The sequence below is a fragment of the Pungitius pungitius genome, chromosome 4, assembly GCF_949316345.1.
Source record: "Pungitius pungitius chromosome 4, fPunPun2.1, whole genome shotgun sequence".
Classification (NCBI taxonomy): domain Eukaryota; kingdom Metazoa; phylum Chordata; class Actinopteri; order Perciformes; family Gasterosteidae; genus Pungitius; species Pungitius pungitius.
The window spans coordinates 9,728,312-9,747,114 of record NC_084903.1 but is presented as its reverse complement, the minus strand read 5'-3'; the positions used below and the strand labels follow the sequence as shown (position 1 = coordinate 9,747,114).

General features: G+C 42.0%; 1 protein-coding gene across 2 annotated transcripts in view; it reads left to right on the top strand.

The window, feature by feature from the left end:
- pcdh17 (protocadherin 17) overlaps nucleotides 1–18,803 on the top strand; it is a 49,208-nt gene that overhangs the window by 10,539 nt on the left and 19,866 nt on the right. For both annotated transcript variants that reach the window (XM_037485567.2, XM_037485558.2), the window contains exons 3-4: nucleotides 10,311–10,369; nucleotides 10,776–10,948. In XM_037485567.2, the coding sequence (XP_037341464.1) occupies nucleotides 10,311–10,369; nucleotides 10,776–10,948 (232 nt within the window). The remainder of the gene's footprint in view (nucleotides 1–10,310; nucleotides 10,370–10,775; nucleotides 10,949–18,803) is intronic.

Here is an 18,803-nt window from a genome sequence, read left to right as displayed (position 1 = left end):
ACTCAATTGGTCCCTTGCTGGGATTACGTCTTAGAATCTTTTTGGGGGGCCTTTTAGTATTTAGATCAATTGCTGGTTTGCTCTTTTCTTTTTTGCTCTTTGCTCTCTCTTTTGTTTCTCACTGATCTTTGGTCTGTTTGGTACTGAAATACAGTATTTCATTATCCATCGCTCTGAGCATTGTTTAGGATAAAGTCTAAAGATCTAGTGCTCCCTTGCTTTCTTCCTTGCCTCCTACCGCTCTTGCTCTAACTCCCTCCTCCCCTCCTTCCGGATTCCCTTTCTCTCTCTCTCTCTGCTCTTGTCATCTGAGATAAGCGATACGATTGCTCATGTTACTGACGACCCAAGCCAAATTCATAACGATGAGATTATCTTGTCAACAGTACAGAGTGTATATGTCTGCCGTATTGATCTGCGCACAGTCTTAATAAATGAAGTAGCAGGATGGAAGCGTTGGCTCGATGATAACACTGAACAGATCTTGCTATTTGTGCACTCTCACCACTGCTAAGATGATGAATGGAACTTGTGTATACTTCCCTTCCCGTCTTTCCTCCCCCTCAAATCTTTTTGCTCCGTCGTCCTCTCCTTCCTCCAGATTGATGGGGTTAAACAGCCCCTCTCCCCACACGCATTGTCTGAAACGCGTCGTCTCCGGCGTCTAGTTGACATGCTGAGTGGTTGTACTCCCAGGTGGAGAGACATGGGTGCTGCTGCGGAGCGAGCCAAGCAGATGGACTACTGTGAGAGAGGGAGGGAGGGAGCTCTGGCCCGTGTGTGTCTTTAAACGACTGCGGTTCGAAGGGGGGGTTCATCCGTGCATTTGAGGAGAAGGTCGGCCGGGTTTCAGTGTGTGTGTGTGTGTGTGTGATTGTCTCTTCTGTGCGCTAGCTGATTAATGCTAAAGCTGTTCTGACAGATACTTAATGCACCACAGACAGACTTTAAAGAAACTTGGTGGAACTGGCGTCCAACTCTTTGACAACGGAGCCTTAAGCTTGAGCTTTTACTAGGCGTTTATACCTGGGTGGGTGGACGGCACCCTTCCCGTCTCCTATTCCTCCTTTTTCTGACCCCTCTGACCTGGGACATAAACAGCAGATAGGTCACCTGTGTTTGTGCGTGTGTGTTTGCTTGGGGAGATGCAGACAGAACCCAGGTGTGTGAGTGTGTGTGTGTGTGTGTGTGTGTGTGTGTGTATGTGTGTGTGTCCGTGCACTTATTGATCTTTGTTCTTGATATTGTTCTTGAATTCTGTGTGTTTTATGTTTGTGTGTGTGTGTTTATATATCTACGTCTGGCCTCGGTTCTGGGCTTGGGGGAGATATCTAAAATCCTTTCATCCCCTGAAAGGCTTTTTTTGTTTTTTTCTTCCACCAACTCAAATGGAATAATTTAAATCTTTCATGTTTTTGTTCTCGAGCCCTCGGCTTCACTCTTGTAAACTAGCTAACCAGACCATACTTATGGCTGGTTTGCTCAACACAAAATTATAAATGCTTGTTTCCGTAGTCAAATTTGATATAAATACCGGATAAGAGGGCTTTATATTACTAATATGAAAGTGTGCTAAATATGTGCTTTTAACAGCAACAAAAACCAGTTGATAGCATAAACACATTTGGTTTGCGAGGCTGCAAACACTCAACCAAGAAGTGGTCCTTTTAAAGGCAGAATGAGTAGGATTTGGGTTGCAGATTGTAAACATTCAAAGCTGGTTCATCCTCAGCTCAACAGCACCAGAAGAACATGCAATTTGGCCTTTTAGAGACGATTGAGTGTATACGTAGTTATTTTCTAAATACACCCATTGTCCCTTGCTCAATAGGAATACTACATCTGTACTTGTTTGTCCTAGTCCATCTTAAAATGCACACAACAACGGGACAGTTAAACTCTGTGTAACCGCTTTGGAGTTTCAGGGGATGGATTAATGAGGGGGACGCGGGGCCAGTGCTGACTCACCACTTCAGTTGAGGGCAAAGTTGTCGTAACTGTTGATGAACAAGTCCTGAATCACCATCTCTATATTGTTCCACATAGAACCCTCTCTTGAGGTTGGATCTACTTTGCATCTTCACAATGTTGCTAACAAGAACCCACCAGGCAATTCTACAGAGAAGACAACCCACCGGGGAATGAAACCCACAACCTTTTTTATATTACAAGGATTTAATCTAGAACCCTGGGAGAATACTAGACTAACCACTAGCAGACACCCCCCCCCCCCCCCACCCCGCCGACGTCGACACCGCTAGCACCCCCCGTTGACCGATCGATTTGGGTCGCGGCTTGTCATTAAGGGGTGATGGTGGGTCCCGGAGCCAGACCAGTTGAGAACCACTGCTTTAAATTATCACTTTTTATCAAATGGGTTCTGTTATTAAAAAAAACTTTCATAATGAAACCATTAGTCTTTCAAAGAACTTTTCAAAAAGTGTAGCACTACAAAGACTGCTGGCTAGAACTGCAGCCCTTCACAAAGAACCTGTTTTTTTCCCAGACCAGCTGGTTAAATGTGTCCACACGAAACACACTGAAAAGTATTGAGGGAAAACATTACTGCTATTTGTAGAGAGGCAGCAAACCGCTGGGTTAGGTTTTTTGTATTTGAATAAATATATGTGTCAAATGCCGGATTTATCTTTTACCTCTGGGGCTAAACTGCCACAGAAGTGGATCTTATTGATAGGAATACAAATGTGCCATCTTGTGCCGTCCTTCCCCTTCAAAGCAGTCAGTTTTTTCTCTGATACTGGCTGCTGAATAGTCCGCGTTGTGGTATTTTCAGAAGGTGATGCTGCCTGGAACTGAATACATACAGAAGTAATATTTAAGAAAATCATTTTGAACATGATTGGGCCTGTAATACCTGTGTTATATTTGAACTCAAGGCCACTGGGGAGGGGTCGGGCAACATGGGGTAGAGAGGGTGTAACAACCTCTTCCTGTTGGACTCTGTGTAGAGATAAGTCTAGCCTAGCGTAGTGTGACTGCCAACGCATGGACAGGCTGCTTGAATATATAACATACAGATGTGACTGCACCTCATAGTAATGGCTCAGGAGCAACAGAGGTTCATTCATGTCGTAAAATGTACACGTGTGCTGTTCTCCAATGTGTCCTGACGGTTAAAAGCATGCTTCCTTGTTACTTTCCTTTCTTATCTAAAAAAAAACAATCTAAAAAAACGGATTCAGGGGTTGAGATGATTAAAAGAGATGATTAAAAAAAGAAACATTTTAAAGAAAATCCAAGTAAAGATCTGTTTTATAAGATGTACTTTCTAAACAAAACCCTCCGTCCTGGGAGTTGTTGACATCTTTATTACTGTTTGCAAATCCAAACCTGACGTGTATCAATACCTTAACCACTGATGTCACAAACTGGACCTGTATCATGTTCTCATAGTTTGGGGTTTGTAACATACACCACTCTCCATCCGGTGTTTGTTCTGGTTAAAAACAAAGATGTGTGTTTCTCAACTGTAACACTTGAATTCTGTTTATTTCATTTCAAACCACAGCTTCATTGTGGCAGTCGTCACATCGAAATTTGCATCATTTACTTCCAATTTAGCCAAAAGAAAAAATTGTGGCAGCTTAATGTAATCTTTACCCGAGGGGATGTTGGTCAACATCATAACGCTTTTTGGGTAATGATGTCCTTTTTAGTTAGATAAGAAAGATACATTGAATAATAGCTTAATCAGTCAATTAATAAATCAATTACATGCATAGTGGTTAAAAGGGAAAAAAATGATTATTATATATTTTTGGTAATTTGTGGTAAACAGATTATGCTTTTTTTAATCTCTACTTGACCAGCCTTCTGAGTCATTTTGCTTCTACAGGATTCAGTTTGGCACATCATTCAATTCCTGGTGCATTATGAAACAAGATACTCCATTATATCAAGCAGCTATTATGGTATGTCTGTGTGTGCACTGTGTATGTCAGAGAGGAAAACATGTTCAAGGTATGATGCACACGCTCAGGTTTGCATCTTTTAAACAATGCTTTGTTGACCATATAAAATTCATTCCTATGTTTTTCCATACGTGCATAATTAGTTAATACTGATTTTATGTACATAGTCCCCGTCCCAGAGTCCGCCACGCTGCACCAGGTCAGTGAAGCCTTTTCCCATTTCCACGTTAACCGAAGGCCAACTCGTGGCAAAGGAGGGGTATTCAGTTGGTGACACTAAATCGAACGCGCTGCTCCTTTAAGGCAAATCTAGCTGTCGCTTTTTTACATGAGTTAACTACCTTAGAAAGTTGACCAAATAATTAATTTAGACACTGAAGAGGAAATTATGACTGCTCTTCCTCAAAAGGGAAAATAAGTAGCAGTGACCACACAGGTTGAAGGAAATCAGTGGTGTCCTGTCTCTCTTGATGAATAGAGGCAAGCACAGCCCCCTCACCCCCCCCCCCCCCCCCCTCCCCTGCGCATCCCTTCGTTCTGCCTTTTCTCTTTTGTATTTCCCCCCTTGAGTATTTAAGTCCCCTACAATGTGTGTGGTTGGAATGTCAACCATTTCATTTTGGTGCCTTCACTAAATCAAGTGGCTGTGTTTGAGAGTGAGGATGATTTAAAAACAAGAACAGTTGTGCCACAACTTGAAGCTTTCCACTAGGCTCCTAATAGACCTCTCTCCTGACACGGAATGCTCAAGCAAAATAATAGGCAATCTTTGAGTGGTTCCATATTAATTATGAATATGATGTTGTTTGTGTTGTTGTGTTTTTTCGTCTTTCTTTTTACCCGACTGTATGTAAAAGCCTCCAAACTGCAACTTTGCCCTATTTAACAAAGATAATAAAACAACCTCATTCTGGTCGCATTGAACGTTTAAATAAAAAGGTTTGTGTTATGAATAAAGGCAGGATGATTAACAAGATGAGCCAATGAAGTTGGATTAGAACCGACTGCTTCATAATAAGCCGGCAATTCTTACAAACAGCACCAACAAAGAACACGGTCACAATATGTCAACTCTGACAAATGTGTAAATTTGTGCTTCTTTATTCAGCTTGAGAGGTATTTCGATTAGAGACTTGTCCATTTGAGATATAATTGAAATTACTTATCACCAGAGGTGGGACAGATAATCGCTAGAATTCTTCTACGGTCTCGACTGAGATGTCACTATTACACTGGCACTGACTTCTCAGCTCATGCCTTATCGAAGTATGTCATTCCTTTCCTGCTCATATTCCCAAAATATTCCATGGTACATATTGTTCTATCCATAAAATAAAAAAAGAATCCGTTGCATATTAGTAAAAATTTTACATGTACAAGTTTAGGGCCATTTGTCACACGGAGTGTCAGCTCACTCATTCATGTGACCGTTGTGGTCACCTGCCATCAACAAACATTGTGGTATGCAAGAGAATCCACACAATGATTGCAGGCGACTAGCTGTAGACAAACATTATTTTTCGCCGCGTTGTGTCGTGGTCTGAGCAGTGACGAGCATGTGTAGTGCGGCAAGGCACCCACTGGGCCTTCCACCTCATGGATAGCAAGCCACAGGAGACGTTTAATCCTGACTCTGAAAATATTCCTTTAAGGAGGGCTGTGATTAAACATAACAATCCCAGTTGAACACGCAGCTGGTTTCAGGTAAGCAAAATGCAGAAGTTGTTTTTACTTAAAACACATCCACACCGCTGTGAAGGTGCTATAAACCCTGCTGTAAAATAAATGGACGGCTCAATATCTCCAACAGAAACTAGCAGAACTCCAAAAATCTATGTGGTTATATTTTAGTGGACAACTTTTGGGACCACTTCAAAACCAAATACTTGTAGTAGTCTTTTTTTTTGTAATAGTCTTTTTCTAGAGCATGCCCTCTCAATGCCATTTATTTATAGCTGCACTTAGTCACGCTTGGGACATGCATGTTTAACTAACATATACATATACTTTAGTCCACAACATATTTTATCAGCATAGCTTTCTTTGTAGCAGCATTTGTGAATAGTTTGCAAAAGATGTGGTTTATATTTTTCATCAATATTTACCATTAACTGACAACAAGGGATGTTCTTTTCCTTCAGACATTTCACTTCTTCCGCGAATGACTATGGGGAAGGGAATCTAAAATACCAACAAACCATGTCCCCTTGAAATCCAAACTCCTCTTCAAACGTGTGAAATGTTCTTTGTCCAACGCACAATTTAAGTGCTCTGCAGAATCATTAGCGACGTGTCCGTCTGGACTGATAAGGCTTCATTGTGGCTGAAATCTGTCTGGTCTTCATTTTCCTTACTTCTCAGGGATTCATTTGGACCTGACCTCTTGTAAGTTATTTGGAAGATACTGGAAGATATTTAGCAGGCAGTAGACTGTGATGGCTTTAAGTTCACTTAAGCCCATTGATTGATGGCTCTGTTATCTCCAGGAAGATGTATAGGACCAGCTAATTAGATTTGATCACTTAAAATTGCTACTCAGCCACTAGATAATCAATGCAGTCTAATTATTGTCTAGTTTCCCCGCCTCTTTTCCCTTGCTTGCGTTCTTATCTTTCACTTTGCCGTTCCTCGCCTTATTTCAGTGTTCCTGTATCCTGCTCAGGCAGCATCCCCCGCCTCTGACGGCTTTTCTTTCCGTTTGGGCTCAATGTCGCTGTTTTATCCTTTACCCACCCTCCCCATTTGGCTGTTGCTGAGCTACTTGGACAGTTTATTCCCAAAAGAATGATCTAGTTTTCCCTCAGTGGTGATGTTGCCTTCGCGTACACAACAGAGGCATAGTTAATCAAATTAAAATGAAAAACTGCAGTCCACATGTCTTTGGCTCAGTGACAAGGTGATGGTGGATTTGGAACGGCTCACACCCTCCCACGCGCAAAAACGCATGCACTCACACACACACTCAAAGAGTGAGTGGTACTTTTTTGTGTTTTTGGAATACCGTAAAGGACAAATGCATGTATCATGCCGAGCATGAGTAGGTAAAGAGAGGGGGTGTGCTTTCGTTCTTGCGCATCCCGGAGAGCTGTCCGCTGATGTGTGAAAGAGAGGCTGCAATTTTTCCTCTTGAATACATAAGATATCGAACACACGTGTACAAACAACACACCCAGATGCACACACATACTGCAGGTGTCCCAAAATGCACCAACAATGCGTGAGAGCAGAGTAGCACTCCAATATGCTCTTCCCATTTGTCTCACTCTGCCCTTTGTCTGCCCGGTCAGTCTTAGGGTCTCAATGGGAATACAGAATAGAGTGCAGCTTTTTACACTTACTCAGCCTCATTGTACTGAGTATCCATCTGACCTTTGTGGCCTTGCTGCATGGGCTTAACACAACATACAATTCCACAATAGGCTTTTGCACTTCCCATCCACACTATCAATGAAACTCACCTGCTGATATCTACACAAAGTTCGGTCCACCTGAATCACAGATGAATAGGTCCTGTTTCTCTGAAGCAGTACCGTCAAAATATCATAGTTTAGGTCAAAAAACACAGATTCTAAGGTTTCGGTCTATTCTATTTAAGTCAGTTTAGTTCAGCGCTATTCAATTCACTTCAATTCACTGCAGTTCAATTCAGTTATTTTCAAGAAGTTTCACAAGGGGAAATAAGAATTCAAGAACTGCAACACAAAATACTCAATGATACCTTCAAAGCTAAATTAATGCATGTACCGTATAATTCAGGGTCTAATATTAATATCAAAACTACTGGAAATCTAGCCAATATGTATCACCCCCCCGCCTCCCTCAAATTATCCTGCGTTCGTTGTTGGCTCTGACTGGCTAAGTACAAACACAGCGCATACTGGCCTTTATTGATCTCTTAATTGGAAAGTGGCCCATTGTAGTCAAAGAGCTGGGCAGTTACAGACAGACAGGAAGAGATGGAGGCTTCAGATCAGCCTGGACTCTAATTGGCAGGAAAGAGGTCTCTATGAAGTGGCGTAATGTGCTTTTTATTGGCTTGCTGAGCTGGTAGGCGGTAGATAGATATAGAGCACATGCTACTTTTCTTTTTTCTTTTGGAGATGAAATAAATCCAAGTGTGAATACCGTGCCGCAGGATGTAAATGCCACTTGCCACAAATTGCTGTTTCTAGTTTAGTTCATCCACCGCAATTTTGTCTATTGTAAATATGCAAAATCTCTTATGTGCACGTTATATCATTTTGATGTTTGCTCTGCTTGGACAGGTGTGGAAAGAAAATTACATCCTGCCACTATTAAACTTGTTTTTATCTGCTAATGTGTCATTCCTTGCAAACGGAGCTGAGCTGATTGAAAAGTGTGTCCAAGGACAAGTACCTGATCCTACAAGCACAAAAGGGTCACAATATTATAAAGACTTCCTTCATCATCATTTCAATGCCAAACGATTTCAAACATCCATTCTTCTCTTTCTCCGTGGTCAAATTCCAGTCTTTTGATATATTCTGTGGGTGTTTTCTTTTTATCTTGGCGAAGGCTGAGGTGGAATAGAGTGTTTACGTAGTGATAAAGGTGATGGCAAAAGCATGGAAGGTCAAAATACTGAGGTGGCCTGTCTGACCTTCACACACATGCTTTCACACTGAGCCGCTGCAGAGCACGGATGACATTGAAATACTCTATTGACTGTGAGTCAAGCTGTGCATGTGAAAAAGCTTGGCTCAGGGAGACATTACTCACTAAACATGACATTGTACTGCTATAACTTCAGGAAGCCAATTGCTTTCACTTTTCCTATTAGGAATGGGTAATAAATCAAAAATGTATCGATATCGTAATTTGAGACCAGCTATCTCCTTGAATTTTGGACGTTTTGTAATATGGCAAGTGTTGTCTTTTCCTCCCTTTTTTGTTTAAAGGATGCAACTCAGTTGTGATCGTTTCACAGATCGCATTACTAACTAGTTGTTGCCACAGTCCTAAAGTTATTTCCAACCACTTCTAATTTGCTGTAAACCATACAAAAATCCAAATTGTATCATTTTAATCTGTTATAGTTATTACTTTTTTACATTTGACCAGATTGGATTTGAACGCATTAGGATATTTTCATATCTTTCCTTCACCCCAATAATGTTTTTTACTGAACCCATCATAATAGCTCTGCTTTGATACATTTAAAAATATATCTGTTGTTTATGAGCAATGATAATCATAGATCAGCAAATAGACAATCATGTATGCCCATGTCCTGATTGCATTCTTTGGTAAATATTGGTAGATAAAGATGCTTAACATTTACTTGTGATTTATTGATCACAAATATGATTGTGTGAATATTTTGTAAAACCACCAATTCAATCCTACAACGTTGTTGTTGCAATTTCAATAACAAGTTATTTGTCCACGAAGCCCGCCCTACTTCCCACCTCTACTCAACAGCGGCTTAGAAGTATTCCTGAGATGGTTTAAAATGAAGAAACACCTTTTTTCTTGCTGTTTAAGTTATTTGTGGTTTACAGTAAAGTATATACACATAACTGCTTTTACATCAGTTTTTTTTTATATTGGTTAAGTTGGCAGGCATTTCTGTAAATGCCAGGGATAAACTCGGATTTCTGTGACCTTTTAAATCAATCGACATGATTAAAAACTCTCTATTTTGAGAGAGCCATTCCTGTGCCAATGTGATTGATACCGTCTATAATGCACTGCTGCATACTGTGCTGAAGGTTGAGAGGGGTTTACGCAGTATAGGAGCATTCCGTTAGTTGTGTTTAATCATACATGCAACAACATGTGTTAATGTTTCTCTTAGACTACTTTCTTTAGTGTCTCCTCCTGTGTACATGAGTACGCTAGCATTTACGGGGTATGTGCGTGTTGTTTTTTCATAAAACATAGCATGAAAACCCTGTGTATGATTTGACACCTCATCTTAAACACATGAAAATGTTTCTGTAGGTATAAATATAGTGTTGTCACAGTCAACAGAGTCCCACAGTGATGTGTGGGAAACTAGCAAATTGTATTTTGATTTCTTCACAAATAGTGGCGTAATGTCGTTACTAGATGTTTAGCTGACACGTTCTCGTATGCTCATCAAGGCTATTGTCCTTGCAGTTATTGATTAAGTCTGCCAGATTAGATGTTCAGCTCTGCGGTTTACTCTTGGGAAGCTAATTAGCCTGCTTTATGTGGTCAATGAAAAGCTCAAACCCAAACAATATGGAGCTCACCACCCCAGTATTTTAATTCCCCCTACTCTGTTCTCTCCAGTCATTTTTTTTTCTGCGCAATTAATCATTTGTTACTGGGAGATCTTGTGTCACAGCAGGACTAATTTTTCTTTTTTCTTTCTCTCTTTCTTCCCCACAGACGGACAATTTCCCCACTGAGCCTAATTACATGGGTAGCAGACAACAGTTTGTTCAAAGGTAAGCGTTGGGATCCATATCATTCACTACACATCGGACCTTTTTTTCGCCAATAGTCCAAACTGCAGTAATAAACAGTAACACAATGGACAATCAACATTTAATGAGCTCAATTCTTTTTTAATACATAAAATATAATCATTTACAACAAGCTTGTTCATCTTAGTTTTATCTTTAGGCTTGTTTACCCTGCTGTACAATACTTTTTAAAGCATTTTATTATAGTATGAATCCTATTGTAATAAACATTTTTTCATTTTACTTAAGCGCTCGTGGATGCTCATCAATGTTTCATGTTGTGTCTAAACCTCCTCTCCGGGTAAAGAAGGCCTAGAGAAATGATGTTCCGAGCTCCCAGTACTAACATCGCCTGTGTGTGCTTTCCTTTTTTTCTCCTCGCGTGTAGTAGTTCGACATTCAAAGACCCGGAGCGAGCGAGCCTCAGAGACAGTGGTCATGGGGACAGTGACCAGGCCGACAGCGACCAGGACACCAACAAAGGCTCCTGCTGCGATATGTCTGCAAAAGAGGCCCTCAAGCTAAAGGCTACGGGAGTGAAACCACCGCCTTTGGAGCAAGGTGAGACCTCATTGTCAAATCTGGCTGCATGAGGAATGAACGTTGCCGCGCGAGCCTGACACGTTGGAATCAAATGACAATCAATCCCCCCCCCCCCCCGGTGCTTCCGTCGCTTGTATCAGCGATTGAGCTCCTGTCTTGCCTGAATGCTCACAATCTGAACTTGTACTTAGCTACTTTATTCTCCCCTACTTTGTTCTCTGCACTTTTCTCATTTAATGTGTGTGTGTGTGTGTGTGTGTGTGAGGGTGTTAGCGAGTGTGCATTCTACACACGTCCTCAGTTTATCAAAGCAGACAAGCCCATTATGTTTTTATAAGCCCAACTTCTTCAGCCTCTCCATTTAGTCCCCCTTCCCCGAGCACCCGTCTCTGAAACTTTGATAATGGAACATGGAAAATGACTTAGTGAGCGGCAGGAGATGTAGCTCCGTAGTGTGGTGATTAAATATGAATAATCATTCTAAGCGCTGGGGGTCGGGCACATTACACATGACATGTGTAGAACAATAACTCCCCAGATCTGAGTTGCCGCAGTCCTCTCTCGCCCGGGCCGACTCACATGATTAGTGCCGGGGTCAGGGGAGGAACTAAAGACCATCCGTGTGTGTATTGACAGGCGGTTGCTATGGTAAGTTCCTCACTGCAGCTTCTTCAGCTTGGGCCGCCGCCTGTTAGGTAAAAAAAAAAAACCGATACATTCACACAGAAATACAAACTCACTAAAGCCTTGACACCGAGAAGTATGTATCTCACAGATGGGATCCTGGAGTACAGCGCGGTATGCTGAACATGGGTTCTGTGTAATGGTGCCATTAATCCGGGGAACAGAAGGGCTGTTTTTCTCTTTGCGGAAGGACAATGACTATTTGTGCAACACTCTGTGCTGCAATATGCATGTCTGTGTGGATAGCCTTTTTTCATAATTGTTTTCTATTTCATTGGGTTTTTTTCGAACAAAAAATGCCACACGCGTTGGCAAGAGGAATTGGCCAATTAAACGGCTCCATATGCTTCTCATTTTGAAAAAGTTCCTATTCAACTGTCCGTGAGGGACTGTGAGAATCCCATGTATAACAGACACACAAAGCCGTGACAATTAGAGCTAAAATTGTGTTTGGCAGTTTTAAGTTAATACAAACTGTCCAAACCCAACATTGCTGTTGTTGGTGTGCTGCCCGTGCACCTTTGGGTTGTCTCCCTCCCCCGCTGCCCCTCCCGGTTATCCTCACACTCCACCGCTTTCACCGCGACGGCACAACTTTCGTTGCCCTCCTCTTCCTCTCCTTGTTTGGGGAAGTCGATTGGTGTGAGATTAGACCGTTAACTGGCTCCAGCTGGCTGTGTTTAGCCAATAACATGCAGGCTTAGCAGAGCTGTGGCGGAGGGCAGGGGCGCGAGGCCAAGGCATGGGGAACATCGCTCCGGCAGCGTTTCGGTGTGCCGGTTTTAAGTTGCAAAGATGTTTCAAGCAGACATTGACATGGTGAAAACAATACTGTGGTGTGATTGTATGACTCTCAATTGACAATATCGTCTGCTCAGAAGTTTTTGTTTTTCGTCCACGCGCGGTTTGAGATGCATCGCAAGATGGTCACCTCGTGCCCCGGTAAGTCCCATCTGCTAATTGGTTTTAAGCAGCATGACGCACCTAAAGGTAATTAATTGTAGTTATTTTGTGGCACATTAATGAGGACTCTGTAAAAAATAGAAAAATGAAATGAAATGTGAACTATTCATGGAAATCTAGTAACTGCTTGCCCACATTGACTGTAGTTTAAGAGAAAATGTCCATACATGCACACACATGAACTATACACATGTAGGCACATCTGTTATCAGATGGAGGGAAACAAAGGAACGGGAGCTTGTTATTGGTCACTGTCCGTGGGCTTGTTTTCCCGCAGGCTTATTTTGTTGACATGTCAGCACTTAGCATCTACAGCCCCAATCCCCGACCCTCATCCCATCTTAAGTCTTGTGTTCCTTTCCAAGGATAGCCTCCCCAATTACTATCAGTAGCTCTCTCTTCTCTCGCCTGCTAGGACTCTGCAGCCTCTTCCACTGTCTCAGTGAGTGCCCAAATCCTGTGGTTCAAGTCTAAATCAGTCCTCACCCAGTTTCAGTTCTTAGCCTTTAGTCTGTAGGTTGTGGCCTAAAGTGTGAACACAACTGTGTGTACCCCGTTCCGTTTTGTTTTTTTAATTTTGTGATCCTTTTTGGGCTTTTTTTTCTTTCCTCATGTTTGCTCTCCCGGGGTCATAGCCATTGGTAGAACACACATTCAACTCCCTCATCCATACTTGTAATTAATCTTCCTCCCCCTTATTCCGTACAGTTTCCTTCCAAACGACATAGTCGCACTGGGGACCGGTCTCAAACTGATTAATCAGCCCTGCATTAGCGCAGCAACGTATTCATTTTTAATTGACGCTCCACCGCGCGTCTGCTGCAGGCGTCGAAAGCGGGGCTCGCCCGGCTCTCCGGCGGGGTGGCTGGCAGCACGACGCGCGCCTCCTTACACATGACTGGCGCGGTCGCTATCACGAACAGACAGGCGTCAGTGGTGTGGGGAGATGTTACCCTCTGATACCACTGTCTGACGGAAAAAGGGGGAGCGTGGTGATAGAAGAGCGGCGAGGGGCCGGCTCTGACTGGCACACAGTTGGACTCTCCCGGCTGACCCGTTCTAATTAGCTGCCATCAGAGTGGGATAATGAACCCCGCCTGATTTGTTTTACAATCGAGCCATGTGTGGGACAGAGCAGGGTGTGATACTACATCCTGGGAGGAGCGACAGTTATGAGATGTTTTCCTATGACAGCGCAGTAGAAGGCTGTGAAATTTGACTTTTCGCTGTTATTTGTGGCCTCAGGATCGCTCCTCTTGTGTGTGGCTTAAATAAGGGAAGTCTCATACCTTTGCTCCCGCACAATAAACACACACACCATGATGCAAATGCACATTGAGACATATGTACTGTACACTGTTACAGTTAAGAAAAATGTTGTATTTAAGTTGATATTTTAGTTATTAAGTATGATACAATTTGGCCACTCTATGCGCTACACATGTCACATTAAATAAGTATTTTTGACATTATGATATTATAGAATATCTACTATATAACTGTACGTATCTCACATGAATAATTGATCTGGGAACATAGAACGCCCATGAGAGCCCATTTACATTAAGATGTAGTGCTGATGAATATCACTACTTTTTTGCTCATCATAAGCATTTTTTATTATCTCCAACATAATAAATATAAAAGTTGTTTTAATCTAACAAAGATAAGCAGAATGCCTTCGTGATATTTCCAACCAAAGAGAGGGTTCACATCTATTCATCTGTAAATTCATGAGAAAATTAAGTCTTTATCTGTTGTTTTGTTGAATAGTAGGTTTTCTCTACTAGTCCACACTAAGACGCAGCAAACTCAATATTCAGACTTTAATCCATCTTAAATATTCACCAATGTTCCCCTGTGGCTGTCTTAATCTTTAGACGCATTACTGTACTTTTCCAAAGTGTTTTAAGTCCCTCCAATCTCTTTTCTTCATTTTTTATTTTTTATTCATAGCAATTAATTTTGAATCACGTCTAAACCTTTTGATACAAAAATGCAATTCCAAGATTAATTGACTGGTCAGAAGTCAGATCAGATGCCCTTTTCACACTTGTAGCCATGACAACCTTTATCCTGCTCAGTATGGCCTTCAATAAACCTTCATCTGGCTGTTAAAAAGGGGCATTGTATTCAAGCTTAGTCATAATTCATGTACTGACACATTTAAATAAAAGGTAGCAATTCAAATCATTCAGAATTTTTATTTAAATTGCTTCACAATGAGCTTGTTATGTGTTTAATATTGACATGCATGTTATTTTTTTTGTCACAAATAGTTAAGGCCAGTACAGTTGACGCATTACTTACTAATACACCACTTTCTTGCTGGATTTCATAATGGTTGCCTACTGTAAGCCATTTGCTGATTTCATAGCAGAACATTTTACTTGTGAATGCCAATGTTTATCCCCCATGTGACCAAGACATTACAGTTCTTCATTGGTGGATAAAACATGTATCTTCATGTGGGTTATCCTTGAAGAGTGAATTATTGTTTTAAGATGTAAAGTTTCCTATTGAAACAAAAAAAGCGACAGAAACTCATGTTGCTTTAACACAATTGCATGTCAAAATGTGGCTGAAACAAAGATGGGCTGCTTGAAGACGCACTTCCTCCATGGATATGTGATGGGGCCACAGCCGGAACGTGCTTCAAACGAGAAACTTAGACATTTATTCATCAGAAGAGGACAAAAGACACCAATTTATGCTGTTATGCTTCTCTAAGCCCCCCCCTACAGTGCTTAGTAAAAGTATCTATCGTTGGTGACAAAGAACAAATACAACACAATCATTTCTTATTGATTTACACTTGGATGAAAAATGTACCTTTCATTCCCACATAAATCTGTACAGCAAGAACTTTATTTTTCAAAGTTAAGAGCAGAATCAATATGACTTGTTATAAAGCATCCCGTTAGAATGTAAGCGACAGGGACTACTCATTGTGTTAACATGGGATCCTTCACACAATGTTTAAGCAAATTGTTCCGCTGGTTAATGGACAAACATCTGCTGCGGGAGAGGCTTCGTTTCAGAGCATTTAAATTAGTTAGTTTACAATCATTAGTCCAAGCAGGTAGCATATGGAGGAGTCATGGTTACACGTGAGGCTCTCACACCCGTTTGTTTAAACATGATTAATTCAGTCCACTGTTTTTGCAGTGAACCCTCTCATGGCAAAGTGACTACGAGTGCAGAGCTCCTCTTCGCCCCCACACCCCCCAACGCGGGTCTCATCCGTCGTAGTTATTCAACAAATTCTGGTATTTTTTCGGCTTCTCCTTGTGAATTGTCAGTTGTGTTGTAAAGCTCTCAAACTCTCTCGCCTGACATTGGGTGGTGGATCACAAAAACAAGCAACATCTGAGAACCGCAGCCAGATGCCCTTTCTGTGCTAGCCATTTGAAGGAGAGGATTTGTCTCATTCAGCCTTTCATCTCCTGCCTGCGCCTCATCTTCTCGGCTCAACATGGGCTGCCCTGGCTCGCCTCAGTCCTGACAACATCACCAGCTACTTTCCTGTTGTGGAAAAATTAGAACCATCAGCAATCTGGACCTCTCCAGGAAGCATCCCTCAAAGCCAAATCAGATTTGTGTGTGAGTGAGTGTGTGTGTGCCCGTACACGTGTGCCACGTGGTGTGTTCACCCCGTTCTTGGGGGATATGGTGGTATCGCACAGCAGTGAGGCGATTTGCGGCTAAGCTAGTAGAATCCTGTGAAAAGCCTAAAATCTTTTGGGGTGAAGGGAGGGGAAATATCACAGTCTTTGGATTTCTTCCCTCTCATTATGGAAGATTTATAGGGATTAGTCTATTTCATTTAATACACAAAAGTTGTATTAAATTGCATTGTTGTGATTGAGGTTTGCAAAGGGTAACGCCCATTCTTGTGTCCTCCCGCATGTGCTTGGTGTGTGTCTGGGATATTGAGCTAGGCTGGCCACTAAACCTCAGCCCGCCTGCATGGCGGCTTACCCCCTGATCCCTCATTCAGCCAGTGGAGCCGCTCTCAAGCGCCGTGGCAGCACGGCGTTGGGGAGGACTGATGGATATCTCCGACTCTTAGCAATTGGGCTATAAATCTCTGGCATTATCCCTCCACTCTGGTTGGCACGGTGAATAATTATGGCATGTTTATGGAAAAATGTCTTATTTCACTCCGAGTACTATTACAACCGCCCATTATGGCATGATTGGACCTTCATCCTTAAAAGATCCCATTGGGATCGCTTTTCTCCTGCACCTTCCAATGAGGGCTGCAGCCCCTAAACGCTCACGCCAGCCCTTTCTCCTCACTCCGCTCGGTAATGAGCACATTACAGGGTATTATTCCAAGTGAGTGTTCACTCGTATTAGATGTTAAAAAGAAAAAAACACACAGGGCCGTTAAATGCTGTGGAAATGCTATTCAAGATCCGTTAAAACACGGAGCTGCACCGAGGATGAGGATTAGTCCAGAGTCATGGAGATTTAAAGTTAATCACTCTTCAACCGTAGTGTTAAAGTTTCATCCTCCGATGGGTTCAGTAAACCCTCAGTGATATTGTAATTCGTTCTTTGTCAGTCTTACTCCCCTCCCTGAAAAGCAGATTTTATACATGCGCACTCTTTCGACGTCGATCTGTCAGAACTAGCTGGAGATGATTTTCCGTCCCTGTTCTCGGTCACAGGCCCCACCTGCTGAGGAATTTGAATATGTTTTGCTTTAATGGCTCATTTGTGTGTAATAGAAGTTTGATGAGTTTGCATATCTCGTGTTTACAGTTTATACATGCACGCACAGACTTACTGGCTGTAAACACAATAGTAACCTACATTATCCTCCGGATTGTGTGTTGTCACACGGGTAAAAAAACAAAACCTGCCAATCCAGTTCTACCTCCCACGTGTACGATATACACATGAGAAAAAATCCAGTGCATTAATCAGCTGCCTTATCACAGATATGCTTCTGTTGGGAGTTTTTCTCTTTGCAATTGCATGAACTACGACCTTGTAGATGTTGCTCTGCACTATAAATGAATTATCAGTGTGTGGCTGAGGCCCATGGCATTACAGCCTACGTGTTTTTGTTGATTGTTCTTTTCAGGGATGAACCATTCATCTCGAAAGCTTAGTTACATTTGGGATTACAGCACAGACAGATAGGATGCTGTTACACATTCTGATAGATATTTTAAGACAGAAGCTCCAACACTGGATTCACTGAGTAGAGATGGTGCTCTAGTTTAAAGGAAATCAACAAACAGCGGCACTATCCGAATAAGCAGCGTGTGGCCATTTGCTTGGATTCACTGACTGAAGTGAAACCCTCCTTTGGTAAATCCATGACTGATTTGTAAAAGGCTGATTGTACGAGTCGTAGAGGATGCTACTGCTACACTGTCCTTGGCTATGTAGGTTTGCCGCATCGAATAATGGTGGCTGTTGAAATGGCCACGTTTCCTGTGTTTGAATCAAGGGCCACTCAAAATGCAAGTTACTTTGTTGTCACGGCACCACTCAAAGAAAATGTGTGACAGAGCAGCAGACGAGCTGCTCCAGTGTCTGCTCAGTGGGTGAACCATGTTGTCCAGCACAGCAGTAGGGAGAATACTAGGGAGCAGATTATAACGATACAGAACGCCGTCACTTCCTGGACCAGAGCCATTCCTTGGCCATCTGTCCGCTGTCCATGGGCAGCCTGGTGTGTGTGTGTGTGTGTGTGTATGTATGTGTGTGCTGGTAGTGATTCTAGAGACATTAGCCACACTGTTGAACCTATGCTTTATAGCCTATTACTACTTGTCATTTTTCGAGTTAATTGGTATCTGTCCTTATTTGTATTAGCATTTTTTCCAGTCAAGTGAAAGTTGAATTAAATAAATCAATACACAAAGTTGCAGCTTTGCCGTCCTTGCAGACTTTCGTTGGTATTCTACCACGTCAAAGCAGTGCTGCCATCTGTAGTTTTTGTCTTTTGAGTTGGATGCATTTCCGTTCAGACCACACTAAGCTAATCTGCCAGACTTCCTACAATGGATCAAACAAAAGAGAATGACACAAAACACTTTGGGATGCTGCTCGGATGTTCTGGGCTTCAAATGAAGATTAATGAACATTGTTTGCGTGTTGTTGTTTGCAGTAAAATGCTCTAAAGTGGAACTGGTGTTTTACATGGAGTTGAACCATAATCACCACGTTTTGTATTTTAATGGACAGAAATATTAGATTAAAAACT